The 22,029-nt window shown below is 35.9% G+C and overlaps 1 protein-coding gene across 1 annotated transcript in view; it reads left to right on the top strand.

The window, feature by feature from the left end:
* The window catches only part of PIAS1 (protein inhibitor of activated STAT 1), a 119,480-nt gene that overhangs the window by 22,040 nt on the left and 75,411 nt on the right, over nucleotides 1-22,029 (top strand). Inside the window, exon 2 of the mRNA XM_044231254.1 lies at nucleotides 11,946-12,390. Coding sequence (XP_044087189.1) covers nucleotides 11,946-12,390 — 445 coding nt within the window. The remainder of the gene's footprint in view (nucleotides 1-11,945; nucleotides 12,391-22,029) is intronic.

Here is a 22,029-nt window from a genome sequence, read left to right as displayed (position 1 = left end):
AATCTTTAAAAAATATATATCTTTCAAAACTTTAAACATCTTTTACAGACTGCTTTAATGTTTTTAAGATAGCATCTTTCCTTACAATTTTATATAATGGACTCTTTGAAATCTTGCAATTACACTGTCTAAATCTGTTTGGTTTGTGAGTTCAGTTAGCAAGAATTTATTAGTCCAGAATATTTTGGAAATACATGTAAGATTGCTAGCGGAGAATTCTTCATGAAGTTTGGGAAAATGGTTTGAGATTAATCATCATCTACGTAACATTTTAACTGCATGCAGTAACATGGCCATGTTAATTTAACATTTGGTAAAGGTAGCACTTGTTTTATAACTCATATTTAGTTTTGGAGTATTAACTCTATGGCTAGATAATTTATCGTCCATACTGGGGAACTTTTAAGAGTGGAAAGGGGAAGCTTTTAATAATTCTTCTGTAACAACAAGCATAAAATGGAACTCCTAGACAACTTGAATATCCTGTAATTTGTTCTGAATTTCTTTTGTGAAGTGCTAAGAAATGAGATGTTTATAGATAAACAACAGTAGTAAGGAAGGTTTTGTGGCTAAGTAAATTTGCAAAACGTTAAATGCAGCATTAACATTTCTGTTGGACTTCTTGGAACTTTTAATGTGTTCAAATATGACTTGAGAAAGGAGGGCATGGTGGGGAATTAAAGAATCTTGAATTTCTTCAACTTGTTTTGCCATAGAACTCTATTTCTCTGAATACCCATTAACACTATGAACCTAGTTTGGAAAATGCTGATTTGGAGTATCCTTTTGTTTAAATTAAAGCTCTTTAACATGAAGCCCAGTCAGATTGCATCATAGTTATGTTTTATTTTGGGATTTTGATTGGTGATGTCTAGGCAACTCACTTTGTCAAAATAAGTAAATTTTGGGGTGCCTCAGTTGGTTAAGTGTCTGACTCTTGATTTCACTTCTGTTCATGATCTCAGGGTCATGAGGTTGAGCCCCATGTCAGGCACTGGGCATGGAACCTGCTTAAGTAAGCTTCTCTCTCTGTCCCCCTTCTCCACTCAAACCTTAGGCAAATTGTCACTGTAAGACCTGAACAACATTTTTTCCTGCAGCCTATTTTTTCTTTTTAATATTTCTCCGTAGTTTTTGAGAAATCATCTCCAGGGCTTTTATTTTATTTTTTACTTTTTCTAAAACTATTTGTTTAAGTAATCTCTACACCCACCATGGCTTGAACTCATGACCCCAAGATCAAGAGCCACTTGTTTTGACTGAGCCAGCCAGGCATCCCATTCTCAAGGCTTTCTTTTTTACCCCCAATGATTTTTTTTTTTTTTAATTTGAGAGAGAGAGAAGGGGGGGCAGGTGCAGAGGGAGAGGGAAAAGTAGACTCCCCACTGAGCAGGAAGGCCTTTGTTGGCTAGATCCCAGGACCTGGGATCATGACCTGAGCCAAAGAAAGATGCTTAACCCTCAGAACACGCCCCCCCCCCCCGAAAAGGCTTTTAGAAAATGTGTGTACATCTTAACTAAGCTTATTTTTCTCCGAAAAGCAAGTCTGTAAATCGGGATTGAAATACGATAGCTGATAGCTTTAATTATTTTTCTTGGGCATCCCAGATAGGGTATATTAAGATTAGGGAATATTGGGGAAAAATAGTCATCTGCATCCTAAGTAGTTGAGCAGTGCTATGTGTAATCTTAAACTTTATTGTATTCTGAAGAGGCATCTCACGATGTGCCACAAACAAGTTCCCGTAGTCTTGACTCTGTTATATCCCAAGTTTTAAGGATGACCTGTATGAATATTTCTGATTTTGTAGGTGGCCTGGGAAGAATATGTTAGATTACAGAATCAAAGGGAGTTAGTTTGTCATCACCTCCTGGGCAGTTACCAAGTGTCAGGTACTATACCTAGCATAGGTGATATGGAGATAAGTCCTTGTCCTTGAAAAGCTTAAAATCTAGGGGAGGACATAGATCAGAAAATAAGCAATTTATAATACCATATATGTGCTGCAGTAGAGGGTGGAGAGTGTACTTCTCCAGAGGGGTTTTGAAAGGCTGGAGTGATGAACTGGAAAAAAAAAAGTGAAGTTTAATAGAACCTAATATAAAGTTCTACTTTTAAATTTAAAAAAAAAATTTGTAAGGGGCACCTGGGTGGCTCAGTCAGTTAAGCATCTGCCTTCACCCCTGGGATCAAGCCCCACATCGGGCTCCCTGCTCGGTAGGGAGCCTGCTGCTCCCCCTGCTTGAGCTCTCTCTCTGTCTGCCAAATAAATAAATAAAATCTTTAAAAAAATTTGTAATAAAGCATGAAGAATTTGAACCTAAAAGCAGTTCACATAAAAAATCAGTTAAAGGTTTTAGTTCACTTCAAGCTTAGTATGAACAACTGTATGATGTGGATGCACCTCCCCCTCATTGCTGAAACAAAAACATAACACATACCACATCCTTCCCCCTGCACAGGTAAAACAAACCAATTAGCCCTAAATCGCGAATGCCTTATTTGGACTGTGTTCATAATAAGAGAGGTGGTAATACTGCAGTATTCAAGATTAGGCCACTATCTGGATTATTTCACTCACTCTGAGTACAGTGGACTGTTAAATGCTCCAGAGAACAGTGATCAGGATGGGAAGGGGTCTAGAAAACAAGCCTGTTGAAGGAAAAGAGGCGTCTTAACACATTTAAAGAACAGACAAAAATAGACAAAATTTTAGAACCTTTGGGTTTGGATTCATAGAGCTTTTCAGTAAGATAGGTCACTTTAAGATTAGGTTGTGAAGGGGCGCCTGGGTGGCTCAGTGGGTTAAAGCCTCTGCCTTCGGCTCAGGTCATGGTCCCAGGGTCCTGGGATCGAGGCCCGCATCAGGCTCTCTGCTCAGCAGGGAACCTGCTTCCTCCTCTCTCTCTGCCTGCCTCTCTGCCTGCTTGTGATCTCTGTCTGTCAAATAAATAAATAAATAAAAATCTTTTTTTTTTTTTTTTAAGATTTTATTTATTTATTTGAGAGAGAGAGAGTGTGAGAGAGAGCATGAGCGAGGAGAAGGTCAGAGAGCGAAGCAGACTCCCCATGGAGCTGGGAGCCTGATGTGGGACTCGATCCCGGGACTCCAGGATCACGCCCTGAGCCGAAGGCAGTCGTCCAACCAACTGCGCCACCCAGGCGTCCCAATAAATAAAATCTTAAAAAAAAAAAAAAAGAGTAGGTTGTGAAGTCTTAGAAGAGTTTCAGCAGAAGCTGGGAGACTATCAATTAAGGAGGTTACAGTAAAGCTTCATATATTAGATGTAGTGTTGGACAAGAAGATTTCCAAAGTTTTATTTGATGTTGTGAATCTCCTATTTCCAAAACCATCATTTTCAGTTATATTTAATAGTATCTATCATTGTCAGTACTTTGGAGAGTTGTGTGGACTTTGGCATCTGACTTTTGAATTGGACTGCATTACTTCCTAGCTCTGTAACCTTGTGTGGGTTACACCTGTTACTCGGAAATTGTTCCCTTGATAATTTCCCTCTAGGGCTTCACCTAATCTCTTTTCTGGGACTCAGACGGCTATGATTTAAAGACTTTCTGTTTAGTTATAGAATGTGTTTTTCCCCTTCACTTTTTGTTTTGTTCATACTTGACTTTTCTTTCTTTTAAGTGTCTTAACTTTCTCTCAGATAGAGTATACTGTTTCTTTCATAGCTTCTTGTCTTGTCTGAAACTTAAAATTAGATGAGACGGTGTCTCCCAGTTGCACATGCAGTGTTTTGCTTGTTTTTGGTTGGGAGAGTTTGGAAGAGAATCCGCAATCTTTCATAATTCAATAGAATTAAAATTTCATCAAGCCCTGCTTATTATATTTAAATGCTAAGTTTTATTTGAAAAGTGAATGGTAGTTGTTCTCATGATCACGTACGGTACTAATTGTGAAACGAGGCATCTGTAGCTAGAATATTGCGTGTGATCAGCAGTTTTCTTTGCAGTATTTCTTGGTTCTGTCTCCTTTACGTTGACCGTTGCATTTCCTGCTTCCCCTATATGTAGATAAATAATTCTTGTTGCCATATGTTTTTGCTAGAAATCTTAAATTTCTTAATATCTTTTGTTTCATTTGTCCTACAGGTAGCTACTTGGATTGCCTTAAACACTATTTTTATCACATTTCACTGCCTCAAAATACGCTTGTTTACTCTGTGTAGTCTAAATTCCTCATGACATTTAGTGGCCCCCGTCCTAGAGTAACACATATTCTGCTCTGGCTGAGAGTTGTGATAAGACACTTCTCTTGGTTAGTGTTTATGAGCTTAGGCTCTGGAGTCAGGTCACATTCGAGCTCTGTCTCCATCACTTAGTGTTTGACTTCAGGTTTTGCATTGGTTTTCTTATCCATGCAGTGGGAATAACAATGGTGTGTCTTTTGGGTAATCATGTGTCTTTTTGTGTAATCATGTTTACTATAATTGGTATATGGTTGGCATATTATAAACATGTAACTTATATTGGATTTATCATTATTTTTATTCTGTCAGCCCAGGTAAATGACACTTAAACTTTTTTTTTTTTTTTTTTAAGATTTTATTTATTTGACAGAGATCACAAGTAGGCAGAGAGGCAGACAGAGAGAGAGAGGAAGGCAAGCAGGCTCCCCGCTGAGCAGAGAGCCCGATTCGGAGCTTGATCCTAGGACCCTAAGATCATGACCTGAGCCGAAGGCAGAGGCTTTAACCCACTGAGCCACCCAGGTGCCCCGACACTTAAAATTTTGATTGAAAATCTTAGGAACCTAGATTCACTGACTTTACAGATTGTTTGTATTTCCTTAACAATGGAAGGGTAGAAGAATGAGAAGAAAGATTTCATTTAATAGAGTTATAGCATTGTAGAGCTTTGAAATTTTAAGGAGCCTTTGGGAACCTCTAGTTAATGTCTCATTTTTTGATGTGAGGAAGCAGACCCTGTGAAAGATTGTGTTTCAGTAATTCAGTGGTCAAGTTGGTACTGGAATCCAAATTCTTTGTGTACTGGTACCATATTATGTTTTATATGTACCTAGCACATAGTAGGTGTTCAGTGACTTTTGAGAATCAAATTAATATGATGATTATGTATGTCCGTCTCTGAAGACTAGCTTCTCTGTATGTGTTCAATGTCCCTCTATTCCCTTTCTCTTCATACTCATTTAGGGGCTGTGCACTGATCCAGAAAGCATTTATTGAACATCTGTGTGCAGAACAGCCTTTTACTCAAATAAAAGTAATATTTTCCTACCTCTGCATAAGAAGTTTGGCAGTGTGTTAGAATTTTACACTCTAAACTTTTTTATTAGAAAAAGTATTTTGTCCAAATTTTAAAATGTTCTGAGTTAGGTTTGTTATTTTTAATATCCAAGTTATCATCTGAAAGGAGCCTTTTGAAGGACACATCCAGATGTTTCATGAAATGTAGTAGTTGTAAATGGTTATGGTGTTTAAGTCATCTGTCACAAATTGAAGCCATGGTGCACTAATTTAACAGTCCTAGGTTTATACTCTGCATAAAGGAGAGTGGGATCTCCGTATTTTGTCATTATGTATGACTAAATGCAGCTGGTATGATGAAATAGAGACCAGGAAAAGACAGAGAAGATCGACTAGGGGAGTAGGCTCTAAAGGTCACTTTTCAGTTATCTTATATTGTGAAATAAATTAAAAAATGAGAAATTGGGTTTAATGAGATTATAGAGATAACCAACCTGACTTGCTCCTTTTGTAGAAACTAACTAGGTTTTCTGGTTGAACTGAGTAGTGACAAATTACTAATCTAACAGCTGCTTATTAACTATTTCAAATGGAGATATTAGAAATGATGCAGAAGTCATTTCATTGATGAAGCATCTGACTTTAAAAATAATAAAATATTTTTGTTGTACAGGCTTTAATGTATGCAGTTATAGAATTTTTGATGATTGCTGTTATGGATAGAAAGTAAAAGTATAAATGAAATATTATGACGTTGTTAAATGCCCAATTTGTCTATGTTCAGAATTCATTTTGGTTTACTGTTGGTTATAAATTGATACCAGATAGTCATAATATAGAGTCTGCTTTATTATGACTAATCCTCTAAAGTACTGCAGTGGGATGTGTGAATGAAAGTAATTATGTTGCTCAGCAGGAAGGACCTAATTCTTAATTCACAATTTAGGTATGACCTTTAATGTAAGGTCATAAATAAAGAACAGTAATACTGGCACATTTTGTTTAATTGCAGAAAGCACTCTTGTCTGTAGTACTTGTTGATACTGCTTGACTATTGTCTGTATTTATCTTTCTCAAAGTGTGGTTCCTGCCCCTGTGGTTGGCATAGTTGTTTTCATACACACACACGCACACACAGGTGTGTGCGCATGTGTACGTGTGTGCATGTGTGTAAAATTTTACATATCTGAAAGGGGGATTAAATTGAAATGTCTAATTTCTGAATGGTGAAGACCTCCCTCTTCTCTCTCCCCATTATCCTGAGAACACTAGAAGCTGGTCATACTGCCAAAGCATAACATTGGAGGATTCCTCTTTCAAAAGTAATTAGTAAAAAGGAAAAAAGGAATCCTCAAAATAGCCAAATTCCTGCCTGATCATCCTAGAATGAAGTACCCCAATCTGCTCACTCACACAGATCATTTGATCATGTTTTTAAAGTATTTTTTAATATATTTTAAATGTAAATGTACAGCCAGAAATCCCTTGTCATTTGAAGAAAACATAAGTGGGAAAGGCAGAGACCGAAGCAGGTAGTGAAAAAGAATCCAGAGGTTGCAGAGACGCTGCAGACAGCGGAAGACAATAACACCACCAAATACCCAATTTATATATATCATCAGAGAGGAAGTAAGATACTCCGTTCATGAAAACTAAAAGCAAGATGTAGGGGGAAAAGAAAAGAAAAAAAGGTATGTAACAAACAGAACAGAGCTTATGGGAATGAAAATTTTAGTAGAAACGTTAGAAGATCAAGTTGAGGAAATCTCTCAGGAAACAGCGAAATGCAGGAGATGTAAAATGCAAGAGAAGAGAAAAGATAGAGTAAAGGAAAATTGGACAATCGGTCTAAGACCAGTACCTGAATAATAGGCACACAAGAAATGTGCATCTCTAAATTTAAAAGACAGCAGTTACCAGGTTCATACAATTAAAGCAAAAACAAAACCCCACAGAAAACCAACCCAGCCCTAAGATGCAACACTGTAAAATTGCAAAGCAGTAGGAAGAAGCTTTTTTTTTTTTTTTAAAGCTTTTATTTATTTATAAGAGAGAGAATGCGAGCGAGCGAGTGCGGGAGCATGAGCAGAGGGAGGAGAAGCAGACTCCCTGCAGAGCACAGAGCCTGCTGCAGAGCTGGATCCCAGGACCCTGAGATCATGACCTCAGCCCAAGGCAGACAATTCACTGACTGAACCATGCAGGCGCCCCAAGAAACTTCTATATACGCTCCCTTAGGGGGATACACAGGCGACTGTGAAGGATTGGGGATCAGGATGATGCCAGGCTTCTTAACAGCAACACTGGAAGCCAGAAGACAGTGAGGAAAGGCTGTTAAAATTCTGACAAAACATGCTTTCCTGTCTAGAATTCAAATACTGAGCCAAACTCAGTTATTAAGTATGGGTAAATGGATATATTTTTGGACTACCTAAAGAATTAAAAATGTAGCTTCCAGTTCCTTCTTAGGAAGCTAATGGAGAAAATACTAAAAAGAGAAAACTAAGGAAAAAGTGAGATCAGTGAAATGGGATGCAATATGGAAAGAGGGATGGGGAAATTACAAAGATATGTTGAAGGGAAATTCTATGACCATAGTTGTGTACCAGGTCTAGAGAGCAAGCAGTCCAAATTGGAACCTGATAGAGGGCTCCAGAAGGCATGTATTTAAGAAAGAAATGAAAACAGTTTTACCTGATATATTTGAATATGTTAAAAGTTACACTTTTATCAGTTACAGTTTATCAGTTTTATCAGATGAATTAGTAGTTACCTAGAAAACAAAGCAAATGCACAAATGGTGCAGTGATTAACTAAGGAAAGCCAAAGTTCTACAGAATGGAAGAGTAATCATGATATTATTTACAGCTGTAATAATAATGTAAACGACAACTGATTCAAACAAAAATTGTGAGGGGATATGGGGGAAGAGATATCACAGAGCCCAATAAGTCATTTTTTTCCTAGAAGGAAAAATTTTAGGAACACATAGACCTGCTGTATAGAATATAGTGAAAAGTGCCATAAAAAATAGCCAAAAAGACTTTAAAGAGTTTGCCCTAGGAATGTGAATAGTGGGGGTGGGGCAGGGGATCTCTGTTTTCTGGTCACACTATTTGACTTTTTAAACTGTGTGCATGTCTGCTTGATTAAAAAAATTAATTTTAAAAAGATGCCCCTCACAGAATGCTTTCCATACAGTGTATATACATCTCTCAGGCATTCTGAATTTCCTGGGGTTCTGACAACTCTATCATTTGGGGATATAGTCGCCAGAATGCTATTTGAGGAGATAATGATTTCTAGTAGTAGCAGTGGTTGATGTTATCCTTAGTTATAAATATTCATTTTGTTGTGGTGCTAACAAATGGAGATTTTTAAACACATGATGGATTAAAATATATTGCTCTTTAACATCTCATATATAAGTGTTTAGTTTTCCTCTGTGTTGTCAACACTTTGCATTGTGAATTGACTGCTCCATGCTTCTCTGAAACTTTTCGGTTGAGTGATGCTTCAGATGTTTGTGTTTCCTGTCCCATTTTATTTATTTTTTAAAAATACTGCATGCTTATTATAGTCCTTGAGAGTGTGCAGCAGCTGCTCCAGTTATAGCCGTGGATAGTACTCCATCTTTCACTAAACCTGATTTTAAGGTGCAGTAGTTAATTTGAATCCAGATGCATTCTTATCTGAACCACCCATTTTTTTTTTTAAAGATTTTATTTATTTATTTGTCAGAGAGAGAGAGATATCACAAGCAGGCAGAGAGGCAGGCAGAGGCAGAGGGAGAAGCAGGCTCCCTGCTGACCAAGGAGCCCGATATGGGACTCAATCCCAGGATGCTGGGATCATGACCTGAGCTGAAGGCAGCCACTTAACCAACTGAGCCACCCAGGCGTCCCTGAACCACCAATTTTTTTAAAGCCAAAATTTTGGTGCTTGAAACGGATATTGAATGTTAAATCAATAAGTCTTTTAAAAGGTTTTTCTCTTTCCTAATTGGAAGTGTAAACAGCATAATATTTGGAGCAGTTGTATAATATTCAACAAATTTCTTAACCTGCGTAGGCCTCAGTTTTCCTGTCTGTAGAATGAGGACAATACTTGCTGCATAATTGTCAATGATAATTGACAATCCTGTAAAAACAAAAACAAAACTTATGCTTATGTTATCAACTTTATTCTTTTGACTGTCACACAAGAGGTTTTATTTTATGGGAATTGCCAGTGTGTACTTCCATATAACATAAAATAATACATCTGTGCTGCATCCTTATACCCGTAGAGTCAGGACAAAAACTCATTGGGGAAAAGCCGTGATAATCACTGAATTCAAGTTTATTTGTGTTTGACCTAGGAGAATGCAGTTGAAGTGGGAAGACATTGTTCTCTTTCTAAAATTTATACTGTGTTCTCTTTAAAATGAAGTGCATTTGACCAGTCCCAACCTAAACTTACTTTTAACTGATAATCTTTGAAGCATAATTTCTGTTATTTCTCCAAATGCAGAAGCTTACTTATAGTACTTCTTGGTTGAAGTCCCAGTTCCTTTTAAAATAAGTAATAAAAAAAATCTTTAAAACTCTTGTATTCTTAGGACATTTTGGATAGTAGGGAGAAATTGATAGCTTGCTGATATTATAGTTAGTAATTAATCTCTGATCATATCTAAAAAAGAGAAGCATTTATAGGATTTGGGGGAGGCTTTATTTGTAAGGCCTATAGTATTTCTTTGCCTTTTAGTGAACATAAGAGTTTAGGAGTTCATTTGCATTTGTATTGTAGTTATATGTATAACTTACCATTGTAGATTCCACCCCACCCTTTATTCTGGTGTGACTTGTTTATTTCATTCTTTCATTCATTTCTTTATTCATTGTCCAGTCATTTGATGTGTTTCTACTGTTGTCACCCTAGTGTTAGATGATAATGGTGTCATTGGCATGTGCCCTGGAGGACCTCAAACTGGTCATGGACTCACTTGTCCAAATAGAAATTTATAAAAAAAAGCAAGACAAGTGCTAAATAAAGGTATGCAAAGTGACCAGTAAAGGTAGTGAGAGAAGAGTCATTAATATTGTCAAGCCTAATTGGACTAAGGCTGACAAAAGCTAGAAATTGAGAAAACAGTATTTTTCAGGCCAGAGAAGTAGGGTAAGGGCACATACATGTTTGATAGCCAGCTATATTTGATACAGAGCTCTTTATACACTGTTTTCTCACTATTTGATTTTTAAATTTACTTTGTTTGCACTCTTTAAATAGCTTCCGGAGGATTGGCTCGGGTGGGGTGGCCTCTCAGGTAGTGGCAGTGAGTTAGGAAAGGCAGTTTATCTTTTGGGTATTGCTATTAGGCCTGAGATGAGGGGATAAAACAGTGGGGGAAATAGAGAGCCAGTGGTAAGCTTACATGTGTCTTCTACCCTAGCACCTCCCTGTCGGTGGCAGTCAAGTCAGGATTCTGCTGTTAATACTGTATGATCTTGGGTAAACCATTTCTTCTCTCTGGATTCCATTTTCTTCCACTTTAAGATGAGAGGGTTGGTATAGTTGGGCATTTCTTGTTGGTAGTCTCTTAGTAATGGGAGAAAAAGGAGAAAGTGACCAAGCAAGTTTGGGAACAAAGAGTTAAACAGATTTTTTTTTTTTTAATTTTAATTTATTTTACTTGACAGATAGAGATCACAAGTAGGCAGAGAGGCAGGCAGAGAGAGAGGGGGAGGAGGAAGCAGGCTCCCCGCTGAGCAGAGAGCCCGATGCGGGGCTCCATCCCAGGACCCTGGAATCATGACCTGAGCCGAAGGCAGAGGCTTTAACCCACTGAGCCACCCAGGCGCCCCTAAACAGATTTTTAAAATTACAACCTTCCACATTATGGCATGTGGATTGAATTCGTATACTTTTTAGCATGGCCTTGCTAGTGGAGTGAGTCAATATTATGTTTCCAGCTCTGTCCTTTTCCTAAAGCTTTAGTGAAGAGTGTGGACTTTAGAATCCTACATATCTGGATTTGAATCCTGACTGCGACTTTGTAGTTATGTGGCCTTAGGTAAGTTATTTGACCTTTCTTAACTACATAGTTTCTTCATGTATAAAGAAGGAAGGGGATAATAGCTTGTGGAGATAATAAGATTTAGTGACACCCATATGAAAATACCAAGTATACTTGGTAAATACGGGGTCAAAAAGGATATATAGTTTTTAAGTCCTACAAATTCCAGGGTCAGCATAGAATGTAATACCTGGTAGTATGTTATTTATACCCTGCTTGCATCTGACGTTTGAGGTAGGCATTTATGTGTTTCATATATACTTATATACTTTTACCCCAAGAAAACAAATGTTCTTGAAGCCTCATCGTTATGTTTTGCCATCTGCATAGCAGTCAGCTCTCTCTTGATGACTCAGGAGGCTCTTGATGAATGAATACCTGACAGTTGCATTGAAATAGGGCAGTGAGGTGAGACATGGTTATGACTGGTGTATACTTCATCTTACATTTTTCATAACCATGGGTAGAAGTCACTGAACTTATGAATATTAATATTAAAATTTTTTCGATTACTTATTTTAAGCTGGAACTAACTAGAATTGATTGTAACTGAGCTGGCCTTTAAAGCAGACCATGAGGGGAAAGGGTTAGAATTAAGTATTGTTTAATATTGTGAATTATACTCTTGGAATACTAACATTTTACATTTTGTTTTGTCTCTAAGCAAATGGTTATGAGCCTTAGAGTTTCTGAACTCCAAGTACTGTTGGGCTACGCTGGGAGAAACAAGCACGGACGCAAACACGAACTTCTCACAAAAGCCCTGCATTTGCTAAAGGCTGGCTGCAGTCCTGCTGTACAAATGAAAATTAAAGAACTCTATAGGCGGAGGTTCCCCCAGAAAATCATGACGCCTGCGGACTTGTCCATCCCCAATGTTCATTCAAGTCCTATGCCAGCAACTTTGTCTCCATCTACCATTCCACAACTCACTTATGATGGTCACCCTGCATCATCACCGTTACTCCCTGTTTCTCTTCTGGGACCTAAACATGAACTGGAACTCCCACATCTTACATCAGCTCTTCACCCAGTCCATCCGGATATAAAACTTCAGAAATTACCATTTTATGATTTACTGGATGAACTGATAAAACCCACCAGTCTAGGTAAGATTATTCTATAATGGTTATTTGGTTACTTGGGTGTGGGGGTGGGGAGATACTCAGTTTGACCCAGTTTATAATTCATGGTGAATAGTAGTGCAAATCTTTGAAAGTAGCATTCAGATTACAATAAGGATCTTTCAGTTTTAAACAAAATCAAATATAAGCTGTCTTTTAGGCAAAGAAAAAAGTAGAGTCAAGTTTCCAGTGATGGTTGTTGACCCAGTAAATATTAAAAAGTTTCCAAGAACATAAACTTTTATTAAAGTGTAATATTTTAGATTGTTGATTAATATTTTACAGTAACCTTTACAAATTAAAAAAGTAGAATGTAGTAATACTACCAGCCTCTGAATTCAATACTTAATTTTCAGGAGTTGATGACATCTAAAACAAATGACTGACTAGTTTTGATTATTTAAATGAGTTAATGGTTTTAATTATTATAAAAGATTTGAGCTTTGATGTGTAGTATTTCAGTTTCAGCTGACTTTTCAAGTGGATATGTGTGCTTTTAGGTGCACACATGATCATGGTTTATAATATTGAATAATATTATTTTTAAATATATATATATTTTTAAATATATATATATATATTTTATAAAATATAAAAATATATATATATATTTATATATATATATATATATATTTTTAAATATATAAATATAATATTTATATACTGTGTTTTTATCATTTGATTAATATTTGGGATATTAATAGAAATTAAGTGTATTAACTGACCTGTAATTTTAATTTCTCCAATACTGCCTTGCTTTATTTAATGTAGAATAAAACTGACTATTGTGATTTCTGATACCTTTGTCAAGATGTATTTTATTTTATTTTATTTTTTTAAAAGATTTTATTTATTTATTTATTTGAGAGACAGATCACAAGTAGGCAGAGAGGCAGGCAGAGAGAGAGGAGGAAGCAGGCTCCCTGCTGAGCAGAGAGCCCGATGCGGGGCTCAATCCCAGGACCCTGAGATCATGACCTGAGCCGAAGGCAGAGGCTTTAACCCGCTGAGCCACCCAGGCGCCCCTCAAGATGTATTTTAAATATCAGATGTCAAGGTGCTGGTTTATTATCATAAATTAGTGGTTGACGAACTGTGGCCAGCAAGGCAGATTCAGCCTGTGGTCTGTTTTTTATGATCTAATAAGCTAACTTGTGCGCGCGCGGTCTCTCTGTCTGTTTATATTCCCAAAGGGTTGCAAAAAAAACCGAAGAGAAGAACAGAAAGAATAATATGTAGTAGAGACCATGTTTGTCTGCAAAGCCTAAAATATTTACTGTCTGACCTTTACAGAAAAAGTTTTCTAACCCTTGTTATAAATCAGTAAATATTTCAGCTTGGAGGATTGGTTAGTGTTAAATTTTGAGAACATACTGAAATTCTTTGAATGTGGAAATGTTTGTTTTTAATTTAACAGGATTTACCTGAATAAGTTAAGTTTATAGGAATCATTTTCAAACAATATGAATTTTATATCACATTGTATTATTTTTAAAATAGCTATAACAAGGTATATAACAAGGTAACTTAACACTTGTCAAGAACCTATGCTTATAAAACTTACACATGCTCATTATAAAAAATGAAAGTGTTGAAGTCCCTTTCTCATTAGTAATTTAATGTGTGTGCATATATGAACAAGTTAACATTTCTTGCTTTTCAAGAAGGAATCTTATTTTATACCCTATTCTGTGACTTGCCTTTTTTCCCCCTAATATAGACATCTCTCTTTGTCTGTCTTGTTTCTCCTTTTTCACTGAAGGCCGTGTATACACACATGCACACAGTATATGAGATGTATATACATATATATGCACACACACATATTTTCTAGCTCATTTCGTATTAAACTATATACTATTCCATGATTAAATCACTCCTCTATTAAAAGACAAATTTTTCTTATTTTTTGCTGCCAAAAACTGTGCTCTAGTGAACATCATCTGAAATATAAAAGGAAAAAAGATGTTGGTGGCTTTTTAAAAATTTCATTCCCTGTTCTCAAATTCTCTTCTGGTTTTAATTAATGTATCTTGCTGTTTTCATTTTCTTTAATATAAATCTCAGGTACCAGTGTGAATAGATGATGTTTAAATATGTATCTAAATTTTGTTATAAAGAGTAGAAATGCAAACTGGACACAGATTATAGTTATACTTGATAATAGTTTAAACAAATTAGAATTTAGAGAATTTTAAGTCAATTTTTATTTCACTGAGGTACTTTCCTTGAATATATTTAAGTGTTAATTTCTAATCGTCTACACTGATGGTCTTTTCATGCCTTTTTAGCTTAATTTTCCTATCATAATTTACATTTTATATTTTATTTCTTTATTATTATTATTATTATTATTTAAGATTTTATTTACTTGAGAAAGAGAAAGAACATAGAGGGAAAGGGACAACCAGACCCTCACTGAGCAGGGAGCCGGATGCGGGGCTTGATCCCAGGACTCTGGGGTCATGACCCGAGCTGAAGGCAGACGCTTAACTGTCTGAGCCACTGAGGCATTGCTAGGCAGTAAATTGTAAGTCATTTTCCCATCTTTATTCTTTATCTGGAAACTTATAAATTACTTCAGTCTGGTGTTTTTGTGTGATAATTCAAAAATAATGCTATAAAGTTTTTTCCCCATCTTTGATGACCATTAAGTAAACCCTTGTATTTATAAAATTGGGTTGAAGTACTAAAATATTTCTCATGAGATTTATTTAATTAGGCTTTCTTTGTACTGTCAGTTCTTGTTATTTGCATATTTTGTGTTTGTGAATGTCTGCTATCTCAAATTTATTTGTAATTCTAAAATCATTACAAAAGTTTCATGATTATTTATGGACATGCGTGGAATGGTGAAAAATCTGAGTCTTCTGACTTGAACTTTCCCATAAGGTGACTCTTGCTTTCTTGTTTTCAGCTCTCATACTGCAAGGACATGTCCTCTTTTGTTCTCTATTTAATGCCTTGTTTTTTGCATTTTTGTGCTTTTTGTTGGTGATTTCAGTTTTAAATAGCCCCTAACCATAGTGCTGAAGCTCTGTCTAGTGCTCTGAATGCGAAAAGGCTCTGATGCACCCAATGGAGAAAAAAGTAACGTATGTATTCAGTTTTGTTCAGGCATGAATTAGTGCTGTTGGCTCTGAGGTCAGTGTTAATGAATTGTATTATTAAATAAATAAAATTATTATTAAGTAATAAGTGAATTCTATATTAAGTAAGGTGTCCTTGAACAGAAACATATCTAAAACAAGATTACATAGAGATTAGTTGATAAAAATGTGATCAGGGCTTGCAGGAACCTAGCCCTGTGTTATTCCTTAGGAGCAGTGGTTCAGTATTCACTAAGTCATTGTTTTGGTGACTTTATAGAACAGTTACCACACATAATAAAAATTGTACATTTAAAGTATAATTTGATCTGAATACTAGTTTTTATTGAATAAATCTATTGTTTGTTGTGTACACATAATGAATAGGTGTTATAGAATTGCTTGGTGCTTTATAAATAGATTTCTAATTTCTCATTTTTGTCATAGAATTAAAAGTCATCATTTTAGTTATGCATAAAACAGTCTTACCGGAAAGTAATTTGTGGATGTTTATTGATTCATTAAATATATAGGGGTGGGAATGTTCAGTAAATCTGAAAAAGATTTATTGAAAGAAGGGACGCCTGGGTGGCTCAGTTGGTTAAGCAGCTGCCTTCGGCTCAGGTCATGATCCCAGGGTCCTGGGATTGAGTCCCACATCGGGCTCCTTGCTCGGCAGGGAGCCTGCTTCTCCCTCTGCCTCTGCTTGCCTCTTTGTCTGCCTGTGCTTGCTCTCTCTCTCTCCCTCTGTCTCTGGCAAATAAATAAATAAAATCTTAAAAAAAATATATATATATATTTATTGAAAGAAGATTTTGAGTAATTTTCAGAGTTTGGGATGAACATCTTTTAAAGCCCTGTTTGGCAAAGAACAAAATAAAAGAATCTATAAGATGCTTTAATGTTACTAAAAGACTACTTCTCCTTCATTAAATAATGAAGTGACTACTTTATCATGGAATTCAGTTTTCTAAAGGATTACTTTTGCCGGTAGATCATTTGTTTTAAATGTAGGAAAATGGTATTTCCTGAAAAATTAAATGGCTTCTGGCGTTCTCTTTGTCTCTAAACACATATATATATTTAAAATCATTATAACCTGAACATATATATAACCTAAACATATAACCTAAACATATATATATATATATATATATATATATTTAAAATCATTATAACCTCATAAGAATTAGTTTTGACCTATAGGCAGCTAGTTCATTACATTATCACTTGCGTCCAGAATGTGACAAGTAAATTTAATTTTTCATCCCTCCCGCGCTTTGGCCTTAACCATTAGATTTAAATGGATTTTAAGATGGTCTTATGTAACTGAATGGTTTTCTGCTGTATGGTTCATGTTTCTAACCAAAATCACAATAGTTTTGGTATCCCCAGTTTTATTAGGTAATTGTTACCCATTCTTAAACTTTTTTTTTTTTAAAGATTTTATTTATTTATTTGACAGAGAGAGATCACAAGTAGATGGAGAGGCAGGCAGAGAGAGAGAGAGAGAGAGGGAAGCAGGCTCCCTGCTGAGCAAAGAGCCCGATGCAGGACTTGATCCCAGGACCTTGAGATCATGACCTGAGCCGAAGGCAGCAGCTTAACCTACTGAGCCACCCAGGTGCCCCTCTTAAACTCATTTTGTTATTTCTTGAACAGTGAGTAATTTTAAGGTCCTTCATTTTGGAACCACATATTAAAGAGAGTTCCTTTCATTTTCCGTAGTTAACTAGAAGGATGGTGAGGTGAAGGTGGTTGATTATTTTTGCCTATAATTAAAATCCTGTTTGTTGTTTTTAGACTTAAATACTTTTTAAAACCTTTTCCATGAGTCTAAGATTTCCCCTATATCTATCTGTTCCTTCCCCTACCCAGAATTGAGTTCACTTTCTTGCGTGTTCTTGTAACATTTTGTTGTCAGTTTCTCAAAGTGGAAAGGTTCTGCTGTGTTTATCTGTATATTCCCATAATAGCTATCTGTGAATTTGTTATATGGTAGTTGCTCAGTAAACATTTATTAGCTCTCCAGTTTATTTAAATACAGTAGATAGAGTCTTTTATTTCACTCTGATTCAGTGAATTTTAATCATTTTATCATTCAGATAACAACCAAGGCATACCACATTATCCATCATAAAAAGTGGCTTATGATAGAGTAGGGAGGAAAGAGTTGTCCTTCCCTTTGTTTCCACCCCCATTTTGATCTCTATGGTCAATAAATGACTTGGATATTTAATATATTCTCCCATTTTCCCCCAATTACAAAGATATATATTGCATGTTTAATATAGACTCCATAGACACTACTTAACTTTAGAAAGTAATTTAAAAATATTTCTGTTGTGTTCTAGTCAGTCATTGTTTTGTGTGTGTATATGTGTTTGTGTTTATTTCTGATTTTGTTTTAATGAAAAGGAGAATCTCAAATACTGAGTTAACCCAGGAGATTCTTAGCCGCATATATTATTGACCCATATCAATAAAGAATGGGGCACAGTAAATTACAATCTTCATAGTATATTGAGCACCATGTGTTAGAAGTGTACTTTGAAGTATCTTATTTGTGCACTGTGTCACTCTGTGTTTCTCAGCTATCGAATTTATAATTACGAAAGTCAAGAGGACAAGTTATTTTGGATTAAAATATCTTATGTTCATTCAGAGGCAAGATATTTTCCTTCAGTTCTTTAATATTATTTTATTTAGAATAATAAAATTGTTTAGAGTATTATTGTTTTGGATTTTTTTTAGAGTATTACTGTTTATATTGTTTACATTGGCCTGTGTTAGAACATAATGGCAAAAACAAAATATTTTCACAGCGATTGGAAGAATATTTAGTTTGATTCAGATGGGTAAACATCCATTAATACTCAGTTTTATGTTTGCTAGTGATTTAGTTATTTCTATTTTCCTTGACTCAGGTAAATTTTTCAAAGAGCAAGTACATTTTTTAAAAAAATGGTTTTAAATATTTTTAATAATTTAAAGTTTTTTTTTTTAAAGATTTTATTTATTTATCAGAGAGAGAGGGGGGAGAGAGCAAGCACAGGCAGACAGAATGGCAGGCAGAGGCCGAGGGAGAAGCAGGCTCCCTGCTGAGCAAGGAGCCCGATGTGGGACTCAATCCCAGGACGCTGGGATCATGACCTGAGCCGAAGGCAGCTGCTTAACCAACTGAGCCACCCAGGCGTCCCAATAATTTAAAGTATTTCAAAGGCTAACAGAAAACAGCTTTGCCTTCATTTAGAGTACTTGTGTAGAAGTTTGTTGAGTCATCTCTAAGATTTGATTTATATCAAATTCAAGCCAAATTATACCTTCTAAAGGGTTGTCTTCAGGTTTTTATTTTTCATTCATTTTTATTTAGAAGATTTTATTTGTAAGTAATCTCTACACCCAACATGGGGCTCAAACTCACCACCCTGAGATCAAGAGTCACATGCTCTGTTGAGTGAGTTAGCCAGGTACCCCCCTTCTCTGGTTTTTAAAGGTCTTAGGTTATACATCTGAGTAAGTTCATATCATGTGTCTTTGGATTTCCCATAGAATGGTATGAGGAATAATAATTGTTGAGCATTATTTCTGATGTTCTCATTCAGTGTTCTAATTGATCACCGAAGGATAAAACATTTCCTCTTATCCAAATTGGAACCAACTGATAAAAATTATACAGAATAACTTAAACATTTTATTTTAATGTAAAACATATTAATGTATATTTACGTGCCAGTCTTTTGGTGTAGGTCAAAGCCTTTAGTTAGTTGTTTTTTTTTTTTTTTTTTTTTTAAAGCAGAGAGAATTTAAAGACTTGTGTAGCAGTTTGAGTGTAGAATCTGTTACAACTGGGGAAAAAATCTTTTATAGTTATTCCACTCAATTTCATTGCATTTTTTAAGAGCAGCTTTTGTTGGGTCTTTGCAGAGCATTCAACTTAGTTTTCATGAAAACAGCAGCTCTTTCTTTTTGCACTTATATTTCATCAGTTTTGTAGTATTTAAGTTTCATAATTGCAGGTGCAACTGGCATACACAGAGTTTATTTGAGAATAAACACCCCTGGCTCTCCAGTGCTTTTGCACTGGAGAGTGTTCTGTTGGTACAAGCAGTCACCTTGCTAGAGCACCAGTCAGGATGTATGGAGGCCATGGAGAACATCAGTTCATTTAAGAGCAAGTCAGTTAAGAGGGTTAACTCTCCAAAGATAAGGAAATTAGGAGTTTATTTGTTCTTTTGCTTGAGAATAATTTAACTGGTTTCTTCTTTGGAGGAATAAAGAAGATTATAATTTTTATGGTTGAGGTGTTTTTGTTGTTGTTTGTTTTTAAAGAAAGCATCTTCTGGGGTATCTGAGTTGCTCAGTTGGTTAAGTGTCCAACTCTTGATTTAGGGTCAGGTCATGATCTCAGGGTTGTGAGATCAAGCCCCACATTGGGCTTTGTGCTGGGCGTGGAGCCTGCTTAAGATTGTTTATCTCCTTGCTGCACATGCTTTCTCTCTAAAAAAAAAAAGAAAAGAAAAGAAAAAAAGAAAAAGAAACTTCTTTTATCTTCCTGTCACTTCTTTGGGAGGGGTAGATGGGGAAGAAGTTTAGGAGAAGTAAGGAACTAATAAGTAAATGATGTTTTTAATCGTATAGTTTTATGTTTGTAGTTTTTCTTTAGAACTCACTATCGTTTAATTGTTTTCTTTTTGAGGACAATGATTGTAAAGGAAAGGATAAAATGAAGTAAATTCACAGGCATTTTTTCTTAAATTTGATTTTTAACTAAAAATTGTCATAAAATATTAGAAATTGTGAAGATGGTCTCCTCTTGGTCCACCTCAATTTTTTTTTTAAGATTTTATTTATTTATTTGACAGAGAGAGAGATCACAAGTAGGCAGAGAGGCAGGCAGAGATAGAGCAGAGAGCCGCTGAGCAGGGAGCCCAATGCATGTCTTGATCCTAGGACCCTGGGATCATGACCTGAGCTGAAGGCAGAGGCTTAACCCACTGAACCACCCAGCCCCCCCCGCTTCTTTTTAAGACTTTATTTTTTTATGTCCACCTCAATTCTTAAAATGAAATATTTTTTGGAAAGCATTTGGATGCTACAGACTGAAGTATCTGAAATACTAAGACATTTTAATTGATCACATGGATATCATTTCTTCAATTTGTGATAAAACAAGTCACTTGTTTATGTTTGTTTGTTTTTTTTTCTTTTTTAAGATTTTATTTTTAAGGAATCTCTACATCCTGTATGGGGCTGGAACTTAAAACTCCGAGATCAAGAGTCGCATACTCTACCAACTGAGCCAGCCATGCACACCCTATCTTTCTTTTTTTTAAATCCTGGAAGGTGGCTTCTGTTTACGTTTTAATGTTTGTTAAACAATCTTTCCCATTAAAAATCATGAATATAAAAAAAAAAATCATGAATATCTGTCATCTGGGTTAATTGTATTTGCATTTTCCTGAGCTTTGTTACAGCTAGTTCTTACTTGATGTAGATACTTCATAAGGAAGACACCAGCATTCTAGGTGTGTTGGGTTTATAGTCTCGATATTTTAGAAAGCTAGGTTGATTGCTCTCCTTTTTAAAACAGAACACTTCTATATAGAAAATTACAAGTATTTTAGGCTTGGGAAGATGTATGAATAATTTACAGAAAAGGTTTGAAATATATAATTCATGTATATTAAATTCATGTATATAGATGTGTGTGTGTGTGTGGTGTGGTGTGGTGTGTGTGTATGTGTGTACAAATTTGGGTTTTGCCTTAGGAAGAAAGGCAGCAGATGCTTTAGCACTTCCAAATAGTTAAAATGATCCATCTTGTTTTGTGTAGCATGGGTAAGGTTTCTGCTATATCTTAATAACGTTGATTACCAGTGTTTTCTGCCAAGGGCTCCTCTGGCATTGGATTAGATTTCACAGTTTCCTTCTCCTCTCATTTTTTTATAATTGAGTTTGCCTTCCTCCACATGCCTGATAGCCACTGCCTGAAGATCAGGTGATGCAAATTCAAGGACGCAGGCTCTGATAAGTATTGGAAAGGGCATTCAAAGGTTTTGTGATTCATTCTTCTGTGCTTTTAGAAAATCTGCCTTCTAACAATTCAGTACAAGCTGTGCTCTTCTATACTTGAATTTTGGAAAATCTGAGCACTAATTTTTTCTGTAGGTGGGTTTTTTCCCTAGAAACTTTTCTTCCTAATTTGGCAGCCCTGGCTTCTGACTTTTTTTTTTTTTTTTTAAGATTTTTATTTATTTATTGGACAGAGAGATCACAAGTAGCCAGAGAGGCAGGCAGAGAGAGAGGAGGAAGCAGGCTCCCCGCTGAGCAGAGAGCCCGATGCAGGGCTCCATCCCAGTACCCTGGGATCATGACCCGAGCCGAAGGCAGAGGCCTAACCCACTAAGCCACCCAGGCGCCCCTGGCTTCTGACTTTCAAAACAAAATCTAAGATTTACCTTCTAAATTTGTATTCCTTTGTAGATATATTCGGTCTTTCTATTTAATATTTTGATTGTATTGTTTCTGTAGT

The sequence above is a fragment of the Neovison vison genome, chromosome 13, assembly GCF_020171115.1.
Source record: "Neovison vison isolate M4711 chromosome 13, ASM_NN_V1, whole genome shotgun sequence".
In the NCBI taxonomy this organism is placed as follows: domain Eukaryota; kingdom Metazoa; phylum Chordata; class Mammalia; order Carnivora; family Mustelidae; genus Neogale; species Neogale vison.
The sequence above is the reverse complement of the archived record's forward strand: the minus strand, read 5'-3'. Positions and strand labels throughout refer to the sequence as shown.